This window comes from Choloepus didactylus, chromosome 5, assembly GCF_015220235.1.
Source record: "Choloepus didactylus isolate mChoDid1 chromosome 5, mChoDid1.pri, whole genome shotgun sequence".
Lineage (NCBI taxonomy): Eukaryota > Metazoa > Chordata > Mammalia > Pilosa > Megalonychidae > Choloepus > Choloepus didactylus.
This window is the reverse complement of record NC_051311.1, coordinates 1,666,652-1,678,867: the sequence shown is the minus strand read 5'-3', so window position 1 is coordinate 1,678,867 and position 12,216 is coordinate 1,666,652. Positions and strand designations below refer to the sequence as shown.

General features: G+C 46.1%; 1 protein-coding gene across 1 annotated transcript in view; it reads left to right on the top strand.

The window, feature by feature from the left end:
- Nucleotides 1-12,216, top strand: part of CUBN (cubilin) — a 260,630-nt gene that overhangs the window by 16,541 nt on the left and 231,873 nt on the right. Inside the window, exons 9-14 of the mRNA XM_037837374.1 lie at nt 614-784; nt 1,525-1,620; nt 4,204-4,322; nt 4,729-4,915; nt 5,893-6,005; nt 7,950-8,184. Coding sequence (XP_037693302.1) covers nt 614-784; nt 1,525-1,620; nt 4,204-4,322; nt 4,729-4,915; nt 5,893-6,005; nt 7,950-8,184 — 921 coding nt within the window. The remainder of the gene's footprint in view (nt 1-613; nt 785-1,524; nt 1,621-4,203; nt 4,323-4,728; nt 4,916-5,892; nt 6,006-7,949; nt 8,185-12,216) is intronic.

Sequence of the window (12,216 nt, the reverse complement as noted above, 5' to 3'; positions counted from 1 at the left end):
CTTTCCTCCCCCCACTTCCCCCTCCCCCCTCCCTCCTGTGCTCACACAACCCACACATGCAGGTTCTACAAGATGATTTTACAAAATCGGATCATACTCTGCATATTATTCCAAACTTTGACATTTTCAATTAAAATTAAAATTTTCCCATATATGGAAAAATGATTTAAAGTCAGTATGTGTGTGCATGTGCAAGTGTGTGTGTCATTAAAAACAGTTGTTAGGGTCAGTGGCATGTGTGCGTGATGACGCATTCAGCTGTCCCTATGACCAGTGAGGGTTTTTTGTTTTTTCTGTTAACCAGTGCTGCGATAGATATTCTCTTACCTATACGTTTATATGTTGGTAGTTTCATCACTATAGAATATCTTTCAACAAGTGAAATTATTAGTCAAAGGGTATGCATTTAAAAGAAATTAATAAATACCACCAAATCTCTTTCCAAACAGGTTATAGTAGTTTAATACTCAGCTAACAGTACACTCTCGGCCCACCCCTTTGCCAGAATTAGATTCTAAGAATTTAAATTCCTTTGGCCAACTGAGTCATCTATAGGGCCCTGAGTTGAGAAGGTTTTTATGTCTTTGACTATTTGCATTTCTTCTTCGTTGACTTGTCCGTGGAGCTAACCTCTCAATTCTTACTTTCCTAGGCTGGCACGGAAATGGATACGATTGCCAAGATGTCAATGAATGTGAGACGAATAACGGCGGCTGCTCTGTGGCCCCACCTGTTGAGTGTGTGAACACACCTGGCTCTTACCACTGTCAGGCCTGCCCCCCAGGTACTGCCCCCCAGTTCCCGGCACCGCTACAGGCAGAACGGGTGATGGGGAGATGGAAGCTTGTGCTCTGTTTGAAATGCGATTCCCGTCTGAGGAGAGAAAGCGAACAGTGCGGAAAGTTCTCCTTGCCTTATGGATTCCGGCACATTCACACAGCTGTACATACAGAAGACGAAACACATTTAGAGTATCAGGAACAGCAACCCTCACTAGCGGAGGAGCAGCCAACTGGGCTGGTGCAGGATTTGAGACACTTTCTCTGTGGGTTACAGACCAACTACGTTGCTCCCACAAATGATTTATTCATATAAACCACTTTCAAGGTGTTTTGCATATGAAGTTTATTAAACAAAAGGCATGATAATTCGTGCCAGGTTCCCTTCTCTTCCTGAGTGAGGCGTTACTGCCATTCTCTGATCTGGACGGGTTCAGGGAGTTTTCTGAGGGTCAGCTGAGGCCCGGGTGTGGATCACGTGGAGCAGCAGAACTGGGGACTTCCACGAGAGCCCCAACCTGCGATGGAAAGGCCGACTTCCTTGGTGTCGGCACTTTCTGGGCCTACCGGTAGTTTCATCACTTTTCCCAGAACATTATCTCTGAAACCTTGTCCTTGTTACTAACTGTGGGATTGTGTTGTTCATACACCATATTCACATTTTCTGTCATGATGAGAGGGGCCTCTGGTTTGTGGGGTTTGTGACTGGAATCCTCATGTCCTCGGCGTTGCTCTTGCCCGCCAGGGTACCAGGGTGATGGGAGAGTATGCACGCTCATCGACGTCTGCGCGGTCAACAACGGCGGCTGCCACCCGCTCGCCTCCTGCTCCTCGGGCCCAGGTAACGCCCGCTGTCCCGACCCTCCGGCGCAGATCGGCATTTAAGAAATGCAGTTCTTTGGTCCTCAAAATTCTTTTGAAAATCTTGATTTTCAAACAAAAAAGAAGTTAAGCTAAACATTTGGGTTTTTTTAAAAATTCAGTTTTATTCAGATCTATTCACATGCCATTCGAGCACCCACGGTGTACAGTCCGCTGTTCACAGTATCATCATACAGTCGTGCCTTCATCACCACAGTCAGTTTTTGAACATTTTCATTACTACACACAAAGAAGGATAAGAATAAAAGTTCAAGTAAAAAAGAACACTGAGAACATCCCATAACCCCCATCTCTTCCTATTATCCATTTACTTTTTGTCCTCATTTTTCTCCTCATCTGTCCATACACGGGATAAAGGGAGTGTGAGCCACAAGGTTTTCACAATCACACAGTCACACCGTGTAAGCTACATTGTTACACAGTCGACTTCAAGAATCAAGGCTGTGGGGCTGCGGTTCAACAGTTTTGGTGTTTCCTTCCAGCTCCTCCAATGCACTGGAAACTACAAAGGGTATCTATAGAGTGCATAAGAATAACCCCCAGAGTGACCTCTCAATTCCATTTGAAATCTCTCAGCCACTGAAACTTTGTTTCCTTTCTCTTCCCCCTTTTGGTCCGAGAAGGCTTTCTCCATCTGTTTGGGTTTTTTAAAATGTAAAAGACTGTGCACTTTAATGATGTTCTCTGATTTGGGGATTATTCCCCAGGGTAAACGAGCCACTTGATTCAGTGGTGCCCGGGTTCCAGCGGGCGGGCGGGCGGGAAGGGGAGGCCGGGCCCCTCTCGGGAGTGTCCACGTCGCAAGGGCAGCCACAGGCCAGCGCGGTGCCGGGCGGGAAGCGTGGTCTTAAGTCAGGCAGCCGGGCGGTGGCTGGAATCAGGGCACCCCGCTGAAGAAGGGGGACGGGGTGGAGGGCCGGCCTGCCCCGGGTGGGAGGGCTGTGTCCCCCCAGGCCACGGTCCGGCGGTGCGGAGCCTTCTCCTGGGAATGTGGGGGCGGGTGTGGGCTCACCGGGGCGGGTGACGACGGACGTTCACCCGGCCTTGACGCCGATGGGTGCTAGAAGTGGCCACTTTTATAGGCAAAAATCAGCTTCCCTTCATTTTAACTGGCACCTTTTGATTGCTATTGATTAGTAATACGTGTTCTCCACGTTCTCGCTGGCCGGTTGTTTCTTCTGTTTGTGTCGTCTGCGTGTTTTTATTGGGATAATCGTTTTCCTACTGACTTGTAAAATTTCACGCTGTACTAAGGATATTAACTCACTGTCTGTCCTGTGTTTTACAGGCATTTTTCCTCGGCCTGTTGTTTTAATTTTGTGGTGATGGTTTCTATTTAGAAGTTTAACACTTTCTGTAGTCAAAAAGGCCAATCTTTTTTTAATGATTTCTCCTCCAACATCACATTTAGGAAGGCCCTCCCTGCTGCATGCTTGAAAAATAGCCAGGCACCTTTTCTTTTTCAATTTTATGTTTTCTTTTCTTCTTCTTTTTTTTTACATTAAGGTCTTTAATCTTTTAAAGAAACATCCTGAACAGGCAATCCAGGGAGAGAGGAAGTGGGGCCGCGGGAGGGAGCTGGGGAGGAGCTGCCTGCTGGGTGTGGGGAAACGGGGTGTCTTGGAGGTGGACATGGTGGTTGCACGTTATGAATGTGCCTGGTGCCACTGAATGGTTCACTTTCAAATGGTTAATTTTGTGTTGTGTGAATTTCACCTTAAGAAATAATTTTTAAAAATCCAGGCAAAGCTGCAGTATCTTTGGAGGTTATCTTTCCCTATAAACGTTTTTGAAAGGCTTGACTGACTACAAAAGACATAGCACTCGGTCACCGTTGTTTGAGTCTCTCTGTGTATTTTATTATTAAAACAGAACATAAAAAATATAAGCTGAGGACGTTATCATCTAGTTATATTGCACATTGGTCACACCTCATAATTTGTTCTACCTGTTTCTTCAAAGCTTCAACAGTGTTTGCCGAGAGAAGAATGCATATAAGTTAATTTCCTATTGATTTCCATGCACTGTTTCAACAGTTTTGTAGCTGTACGAAGAACACACATACCCTCAACCATAGGTGGCTTTTTGCTGTTAAGAAAGACACATAAAAACATGTCTCCACACATCTGATGGAAGGACCAACGGTGCAGGGTCCATCTGTGATAAAGTGTTGGAAAAGTGGATGTCTGTCTTATCCAGATAAAACATGGAAAGAAAAAGTTCAGCATGCTTTCCCCACTTGTCCACTGCACCTGGGTCGGGGCGCCCGTGCCCACCCACGTCGCATTTCCCTGTGGGTCCCCATGTCGGGGCGCCCGTGCCCACTGGCTTCGCATTTCCCCGTGGGTCCCCATGTCGGGGCACCCGTGCCCACTGGCTTCGCATTTCCCCGTGGGTCCCCATGTCGGGGCGCCCGTGCCCACTGGCTTCGCATTTCCCCGTGGGTCCCCATGTCGGGGCGCCCGTGCCCACTGGCTTCGCATTTCCCCGTGGGTCCCCATGTCGGGGCGCCCGTGCCCACCCGTGTCTCAATTCCCCGCAGGTCCCTGGCCTCTCTGTCGGTGCCACCCTGGATACACGGGGACTGGCCACGGGCCGTCCGGCTGTGTGCAGCTCAGCGGCGTCTGCGCGAGTCACCCCTGTCTGAACGGACAGTGCACGGTCAGTCCTTGGCTCTTCCTGGGGAGTGCGCTTCGAATCGCTCGTGTTTCACTCCTGGGAAGTATGTTTCCTATATTATGCATGAATCTTCAGGTTATGATTCAAGATAAGAGTCAGTCAGATAAAAGGTGTCAGACAGATGGTAACTTTAGTTCCCAGGAGAAAACAGACTTAATTTTTCTAAGTGATTTACAGAATAGTAAACACAGCCTTCCGTGGCCGGGAGAAGTCGGCCTGCTTGTACCTAATCACCATCTAAGCCCATCCTCGAGGCCTTGGGCTCCCAGAGCATCTGTGCCCATCATTATGGTCCATACCCCTAACCCTCCCACGCGGCCCCCTTTTCTCCACGTTCGGGTTGATTCGGTGTGTCATCTCCCACCGTGTGCTCCTGTTTCCTCTGCAGGAGACAGTGTCTGGGTACCTCTGCCAGTGCGAGCCGGGCTGGGCCGGGACCAACTGCACGGAGGACGTGGACGAGTGTCTGAGCCGCCCCTGCCTGAACGGGGGGACGTGCGTGGACGGCGTGAACGCGTTCAGCTGCGAGTGTGCGGGCGCCTGGACAGGCCGGCTCTGCCAGGACCCCCGGCCGGGTAGGTTCGGTTGGACACATCCTTCTGCAGAGTCCTCCAGGCCCTGCCCTCTTGTCAGAAACACGTCTTTCCTTAGGGCAGTGGCGTAAAAGTCACACACTAAGTATTTATGTTTCAATTTGAACCAGAAGAATCTTTTTGATAATTGCCATTTTCATTAGGTACTTTCTTAAAATAAAATTCGTGAAGGTATTGCACTTTGTAATTTTCCAAGGGAGAGGTCTATGTGCAGCAGCTGTTTCATTTTCTTAGAATATTACACTTAGTGATGCCACTCTCCTGCTCTACAATATACAATGGCTCCCCATTGTCTGTGGAGTTATTTTGGGACTTTTTCTCCATCCTTCACAGCCATGCCTCTCCTCCCCATCTAACCTCACTTTCCCTGGTTCCCTGGGAGCACCCCACTCAGGCCAGGGTCCTTCCCTGCCACCTGGCCCAGAGCCACCCATGCCTTTCTGCCGTGTTCCGGAAACATCTTCCCACAGCGCTCCCAGATTCCTGTCCTGAGGAGCACGGCACGTTCAGCCTGCTCCGTAATGCCTCTTGAAACTACTGTACCCCCCCCACATCACCCCTGATTCTGGACCCACACCCATTTGTGGAGCCCTGTGCACAAGCAGGAAAGTGCAGAATATCACGTCCATTTGGCACCTGCTTACCTCCTAGTTGAGGAGAAGAGACCAGCACAGAGTGGCAGAGAAGACACCGGAACTCAAAGGAGCGCTAAAGTGGGGGGAGTCAGTATCCTGGCGGCATGGAGGGTGGAGGGCAGGGGGCGTGGGGCAGTGCCAGGGGCACGAGCTGAGCCCGAACTGGAGGGGACTCGGGCAGGCGCCCCCGGAAGGGGCAGAGAAGGGGTGGCCGCGGGCTTCCCCCAGCACCCGCTGCGCAGGCTCCCAGGTACCCGGGCAGCAGGTGAGCGCACGCCGCCTGGGGGGCCCTGGAGGGTGCAGCCGCCTCCCCTTGCTTTGCAGCCTGTGGAGGGGCGCTCTCGGGGCCGGAAGGAACCTTCAGCTACCTCAGCCCCGAGGCGGGTTACGCTCATGACATCGACTGCTTCTGGGTCGTCCGGACCGAGGAGGGACAGGTGAGGAGCCCCTCTGCCCAAGCGCACGGCTCCCCTTTACGCGGGGATGTGGCGCGGTGGACGCCTCGCACCGCACAGCCCCGGCCGGTGGCCCTGCAGATGGGCCTGGTGTCAGGTGGACATCAGACACGCATTTCTCTGGAGGTCCACTAACCCTCTGAAATAAATCATAGTGTCCTCATTTGATTGGTGAGATCATGGAAACTAAGAGAAGCAGGGATTTTTAAACACTCCTGGGCTTGCAATTGGAATAGTTGGTTTTCAAAGCCAGGTTTGTCTGGCTCCAGAACCCATGCTTCGTCCCCTGCAAACGGCCCTCTGCACCGATGACCACGGTGCCAGGAGCTGATTCCTAAAGTCCTTTTGCCACCGAGACAGCAGAGCCTGTAGGTGGTCACTCGGGTTGTGTTTACTTTTACACAAAGATGGTGATGCGTGTTGAGGCAGAACACGTTATCAAATGTCCTCTCTGTGCCAGGGACTGTGCTAGATGCATATTATTGTGGCTTTAATTCTTATAACCTGAGAGACAGGGATTATTATTCTCACTTTCCAGGTGAGGAAACAGCCTGAAAACGCTGAGGAATTTTCCAGGTTTGGGTGGTTTGAGTGGCTGGTGGTGACCCCTCCCAGGGTCTGCCCTCCACTGCCCAGAGGGCAAGTGGGAGCTGAGTGCCACACCCAAATCAGTCCTCAGACGTTCCCGAATGTTTCTCTTCCTCCTCCTGCACTCAGTGAAAAAAAGTCCTGTGTCTGAATTGATAAGGATTTTCCATGACATTCTGTTAAGTTTTAGAACAAGCTAATATTAGGGAGCTCATTGTAGAAGGGTCGGAAAACAATCTTTGTTTCCTGGAGGAGGGGGGCTCCCTGGGGCATGGTAACCCCACAATGGGGTAAATTCCAAATACACTTCCTGGTGGGCCTGGCAGCTGAATTCCTTCCTTTGGTTTTGCTTCTATGAGTTCTATTTCCTGACATTGAAAACATTTTTCTGCCAGGAAAAAGTTAGTGTGTGAAAATTTTTGAATACTTTCATTACCAGTTTTTAAGAAAACTTAAAACTGTATGTGTTCTGTATCTTCTCCTCCCCGCCAAAATGTACGTAATAGTGGAAGATATATGCAAACCAAGGTAACTCAATTCAGGGACATTTACTTGATTTTCTCTGAAATTGCTTTTAGGGTGAAAATGATTTCATGCTGGGTAATAAATCTTTAAAAATATCCCAGTGCAGATTTCCGATACTCTTTTTTATGAGCTGAAATTCTGTGATTTTTAGGTCATAATGAGAATTGCTTTCAACAGCCTTTTTTTTTTTTTTTTTTGGTTGCTTGGTTGTTTTAAGTGCAGCTGTCCGTGCGGTGTCTTTTATGTGACATGGGTTATGTTGGTACGTTCTTCCCTCTGAACGCTGAGGTGCACTTCTCTGTTTATTCCCTGCCATGTGCACCCTCGGTGCTCTTTGCAGGCCCTCTCCCCCGTCCGGCCCATCCGGGCTTTCCGACCCTCCTGCCTGCCCCTGGCGCCCCTCTGACTGTCCCCTCTGCAGTCCGCACCCCAGGGCTCAGTGACACGTCTGCATGTGGGAGACTCGCTCCAGGGGCTGGCGATCGGGCAGCAGTTCAACTTCCCTCAGATGCCCACCTTGTTCTACTAGATATAGAAGCATTGTCAGTGGCGCGTTTGAAGTGACTTTGTTGATGGACTCGAAATCTGGGTGTATCTCATTAAGACTGATATTCTGATATATTTGAGTTTGGTTTTGGCAATTTTAAACACGTCATTCAATATGTAGAAGTGTCATACGGATTGGCTGAAAATCAGGGAAATATGGATCTATCTGTTGAAAGGGACATAAAGTGACTACTTCCTGGTGGGTGGGGGAGATGCCTGAGAACTGCCAGGCGAGTGAGAAGTGATGGCCGCTCCCTGCCTTCCCAGGTCCTGCGGATCACCTTCACTTTTTTCCGATTGGAATCCGTGAGCAACTGTCCCCACGAGTTCCTTCAGATTCATGACGGCGACTCCTCTGCAGCGGTTCAGCTCGGCAGGTTCTGCGGCTCCAGCGTCCCGGGCCAGGTCCTGAGCAGCGACAGTGCCCTCTTCTTCCACCTGCACTCCGAGCACCTGCGGGGCGGGGCCGGCTTCGGAGCGCGCTGGGAGTCCCAGCAGCCAGGTGCGTGCGGGGAGACGCACCGCCTCGGAGCCACGGGGTTCTCCTGATCACTCGTAGACTCTTGGATACATTAGCTACTTCGGGATCCGCATACTTTTTATAACTGTTTTTAAATTAAATGAATCTAAACTGCATTGGAATTTAATCTTGTGTTCACAGATAAAATTAGGATGCAATGGAGAGATTCAGAAACATGGGTCTTAGCGGTCTCTTGTGACGTTTCTGAACTGCACGTTATAAGCTTGCAGTTACTCTGGAAATTAAAAAATGTACCATTAACAATATGGTCTTTTATAAATTAATACTTCTACCAGTTCTAATTAATGCATTATCCTTACAATATTTACTTTCTTTACCTCCTCCTACTTTTTTCCTGTTTTTATCAAGTATTTTGCTTCTACACACAAGTCCCACAGGACATTGTTATTATTATTGCTTTAAATATTTAGTAGCCTCTTATATTCCTCCAGACATTTACTCTTTGTAGAGCTACTCTTTCCTTCTGATAGTTTTGTGCTTCTATCTGTGATCATTTTCCTCCAGCCTAAAGGATGTCTTTTATTATTTCTTGAAGAGCCTGTCTTGGTGACATGGGCTCATGGCTTTTGTCTGTCTCAGAATATATTTCTTCACCTTAATTTTTGAAGGATATTATCACACATATAGATTTTTAGGTTGACATTTCTATTAGCACTTCCTGCCATTTCCATGTCTTTTGACTTCTATAATTTCTGCTGGGAAGTCAGCTGTAATTATTATGTTGTTCCCTGAAGGTGATGTGTCTGTTTTCCCCTCTGTCTATTAAGAGTCTAGTCTTTACATCCGGTTTTCAGAAGCTTGACTGATAATATCTGGCTCTGGTTTTCTCTATATTTCTCTGGTTTTCCTTCTTGCCATTCACTGAAAAATTTAAATCTGTGGGTTGAGTTCTTTTTCTTTATTTTAAAAATTCTCAGCCAATAAGTTTTCAACATTGATCTGTTGTCTTTTCTCTCTCTTCTTCTGGGACTCGGTTTATATGTATGCTAAGTGTGTTTTGAGCATATCTAACAGTTCTTGTATTCTCTATTTTGTTTTGTCGTTCATTTTTTTTTCTCTAATACTGTTTGAATATTTTCTTTTGAAATATCTTTAAATACAATAATCCTGTCTTCTGCTGTATTCTGTGTGGTGTTAAAAATCACCTACCATCTAAGGAGTTCTTGGTTTCACATATTGCATTTTATTCATTTCTTGAATATCCATGAGATTCCTTTTCAAATAGATTTTTAATTCTTTGTTGAAGTACTTCATTTTTATCTATTTTGTCCGTATTTTCCTTTGTGTTTCATAATAGTTATTATGGAGTTCCTTTTTGCTAGCTCCAGTGTCTGGATTGTGTGGGGTCTGCTCCTATTGTTTATTTGTTTATTATTTGTTACTTTTTCTACTTCCTTACAAGCCTAACAGTTTTCATTATGTGTGGGACATTATGGATTATGTATTGTAGAGGCTCTGGTTTATGCAGTTTTTCTCTGAAGAGGGTTGAGTTTTGTTCTGGTGGGCAGTTATATAACTGGAAGATCACCTTACTCCAACCAAGGTTTGAACTTAGGCATTGTGAAGAGAGCATGTTTCTATTCCTTCATTCCTAGAACGTGGTTCTTAGTCCTTTGATGTGGCTTCTCTGAGATTTCAATTCCGTTTTCAAGGTTTTCACAAAGGTGTCTCTATTCTGATGGGCGGGCTACAGTATCTCCCCAGGATTATTTGTTCTCTGCTATCTTTCTTCAGCTCTCAGCCCACCCCCACTCCTGAATCTGTTCTCTGTTGGGCCTTCTGCAGTCTTTCCCCTGTGCAGTGCGGCTTAGGATCCACCAAGGACCTGATTTACAGCCAAGGGGTGTAAATAATTGTGGTGCCACCTCGGTGCAGCTCCCTTTCCTATGGTTTCCTGCTCCCCAAATCCCAACCCCAAACCAGAGAGCTTTACTGCTTGAGCTCCACCTCCCTGCACTGCAATTCAGAAAATGCCACAGGGAGAATTCTGGGGTGAAAATGGGGCTTATCACCTGTGCTTCCTGTGCTCAGGGGTCACGGCCTGTGCTTTTGCTGGCTGTGCCCGAACACAATAAAAACAGAAACGTGAGCAACAATTCCTTACTATTACCAAATGCCAATCCATGTTCAAGTTTATTTGTTAGAGAAACTGCATCATTTGTCTTGTACATTATCCCACATTCTTGGTTTGTTGATTGTGTCCCCACGGCTGTTCACACTGTTCTAAACCTGGTAGTGAGATCAAGGGACTTGATCAGGTTCAGGTTTGATTTGTATTGGCAATAATAATCCATCGCATTAGGAGATGCATGGTGCCTGCTTGTCTCTCTTTTTATGATGTTAACTTTGATCAGATTGTTATGATCTTTTCAGGCTTATCTATCCATTAAAATGCACTTTCCTAATGGTTTTAGCAACAATTATGTTCATTGTTTAGATTAACTATTCATTGGGTTTACCAAGTGGTGTTAGTTCCTTCTTCCTTTATAATCTAGAGTTCTTCACTGGAGTAGAACTTCGTCATATCAACTATTTGGTTACCTTCACATGTGTATCATATAGGAAAGGTTCAGGAAGAACCTGATTCTTTCCCTTAGATTCTATTACTTAAATTAATGACTTGATTTCGTAGTTTTCTCCAATGATAATCAAGTATATGTTATTCCATTTCTTTTTATTTTTGATAGCACTATGAATGCCTATATTTTATCATATTTTATATCTTTTACTCCATTCTAGTTGTTTGTTTTTGATGTTCAAGTTGTCCTGTATTTGGCCCATGGGAAAAGTTTGCAGTTAGGTTCTGATCCTTTTGACCCAACCCCAGTTACCTTTGGGAGTTTTCTTACATTCTGGTCTGAAAAGCTGCTCCAGGGTCTTCTTACTCATCCCCTGTCTGTCCTGGCTTCCTGGCTACTGTGACAAGAACCACACAACGGGAATTTATGTCTCATGGCGACGGAGGGACTTGCTTCCTCCTGGCGTTGGCAGAGTTCTGGATGGACATCGGTCCTTGGATCTTGGCTTCCCTGTCGTGATGGCCTCTCCTTTCTCTTCTGGGCTCCTGCTGGCTTCCTGCTTTTAGCTCCTGCCCTACAGCTTCCAGCCATGGGGTTAAGACCCACCTGATTCAGCTGGGCACACCTTCGCTAAAATAGCATCTTCAAGAGTCCTATTTAGAATAGGTTCATACCCACAGGAATGAGATTAATATTAGGAACATGTTTTTTTCTGGGATATGTACTTGAACTTACCATGCCACCCCAGAACTGGAGCCAACTGTCTCTCCACAGAGCTCTGGTTCCTTTTGATGGGAAATGGAATTTAGATCCCACGTCTGGATGTAGGGGTAGCTATTGCTACTACGTTGGTCACCGTCTCTAGACCTTTCCGTTGAACAGAACAAGAAAATGAGATTTTTAAAGTGAAAATGTAACATGTATATTCATAGTGATCCTCCAGTATAAATTTGGGCTTACACATTTTAACTTTATGTTTGTATCTCTTTTCTCATATGTAAAATTCTTGGTTTCCAAATACATTAATATTTTACTTACTCCTACTGTATGTACTTTCTGAAAAACAATACCAGTATTATTACTAATATAATACTTGAAGACCACTTAATATTTCTTTGCTGTTCCTTTTGTATTTAAGATTTTCCCTAGAGATGTACAGTCAAGTTAATGGGTTTTAAGTCCCTTGAAATGTTTCCTGTCTGCCTGGTTAAGCTATCAACTCAACACAGTTGTTTCGTTTGTTTCATTTTGTTTGTAATTTGAGAGATTTTTAAAAAAATATTATTGAATTTTGCTTTATAATTATGTAAAACATATTCATAGTTTTGAAGCCAAATCTGTATACAGGGTATATTTAGGGAAATCTAGCTTCCAGCTCTGTCTCTTTCACCCTGTTCCTTCTCTCCTACATAGTAATAATTTTTATTAGTTTTGGGTTTCTCTTTCCATTTTTAAAACATAAGCAAATAATCAC